At 35.2% G+C, this 1,256-nt stretch overlaps 1 protein-coding gene across 1 annotated transcript; it reads left to right on the forward strand.

Moving 5' to 3' along the window:
• The first annotated feature begins 209 nt into the window (after positions 1–209).
• On the forward strand, positions 210–925 carry LOC138900994 (uncharacterized). Its single transcript, XM_070188719.1, has 2 exons — positions 210–573; positions 855–925. Exons 1-2 carry the CDS (start codon positions 210–212, stop codon positions 923–925), a joined length of 435 nt encoding a protein of 144 aa, XP_070044820.1.
• The last annotated feature ends 331 nt before the right edge of the window (positions 926–1,256 follow it).

Consider the following 1,256-nt stretch of genomic DNA (forward strand, 5'->3'; position numbering starts at 1 on the left):
AAATCCATTTAGATGGTTAAATCCATTTTGATGCAACGGGTCTTGGAGACACCATTAGAGGTAAAAATAAAGCATTTACCTAAGACCGTTCTAAGGCCTTGATTTTCTTGTGTCATTACCTTGATGAAAGGTTGGAAATAGAATATCTTACAGTCAAAGATCCATTTGTTTTGTGGAATGACTTAAAGGAAAGATATGAAAACTTAAAGATGGTCACTTTTCCACAAGCACGATATGATTGGGCTCATTTGAGGCTCCAAGACTTTAAGTTTGTTTCTGAATATAATTCGGCGATGTTCAGAATTACTTCTAAATTGAAACTCTATGGAGATAGTATCACTGACTATGATATGTTTGAAAAAATGTTCACAACTTTTCATGCCTCCAATATGGACTTGCAACAGCAGTACCGAGAGAAAGGTTTCAAGAAGTACTCTGAGTTGATTTCTCTTCTCCTTGTTGCTGAACGAAACAACGACTTGCTCATGAGAAATCACGAAAATCGACCCACTGGGTCTACGCCATTTTTTGAAGTGGATGAGGTATATTCCCATTATGCTAAGGGTGGAAAAGGTTATGGACTTGTCTGTGGTCGTAGCCAAGAAAGAAATTTTTCCGGTGTTAATCATCCCCCAAAGAAAAATAACCACAAAAAGTGAAAAGGGAAAGATGAGAAGCCAAAGGCAAAGGGCTCAGAAACTGAATGCTATCGATGCGGTGGAAAAGTGTATTGGACACATATTTATCGTACACCAAAATATTTGGTTGAACTCAAGCATCTCTAAAGAATAAAGGCCCTTAAGCCAATTTTATCTTTGACAGTGAATTTGACATCACCCACTTGGATGTGGCAGACTTCTTTGAGTATCCTAATGGAGAAATAGACCACTTAATCGGTGATGGATCCGTGGTTAATGATGATTGAGTAGTTTGATTTTTGTTTTGGCAGCTAGTGAATAGACATCATGTAACAATAATTCTTTACATTAGTAGTCATTAGTATCAATTAGTATTATTTATTTTATGGGATAGTGTTAGTTCATTTTGATTAAATATAGTTCTAGTATTCCCTTTAAATAATTACTATTATTTGATATTACTTAATTAAGTGGTTGCTGATTCAACATGAACGTTGTGGTATGCTAAGCTTAGATGAAACCTTATTTGTTTTGCGCATGGTGATTATCATTGATATACTATTGTGATTGTGGTGTTTGAACTGGTAATTAAATATGGTATCGGGCAAATATAATGTA

The sequence above is a fragment of the Nicotiana tomentosiformis genome, chromosome 11 (assembly GCF_000390325.3).
Source record: "Nicotiana tomentosiformis chromosome 11, ASM39032v3, whole genome shotgun sequence".
NCBI lineage: Eukaryota > Viridiplantae > Streptophyta > Magnoliopsida > Solanales > Solanaceae > Nicotiana > Nicotiana tomentosiformis.

Excerpts from the sequence above, each read along its gene's own strand:
- LOC138900994 (XM_070188719.1), top strand. The coding sequence starts at position 210 with ATGGTCACTTTTCCACAAGCACGATATGATTGGGCTCATTTGAGGCTC. Across the intron at positions 574-854 it reads TTATGCTAAGGGTGGAAAAG|ACTTCTTTGAGTATCCTAAT; the intron begins GTTATGGACTTG and ends TGGATGTGGCAG.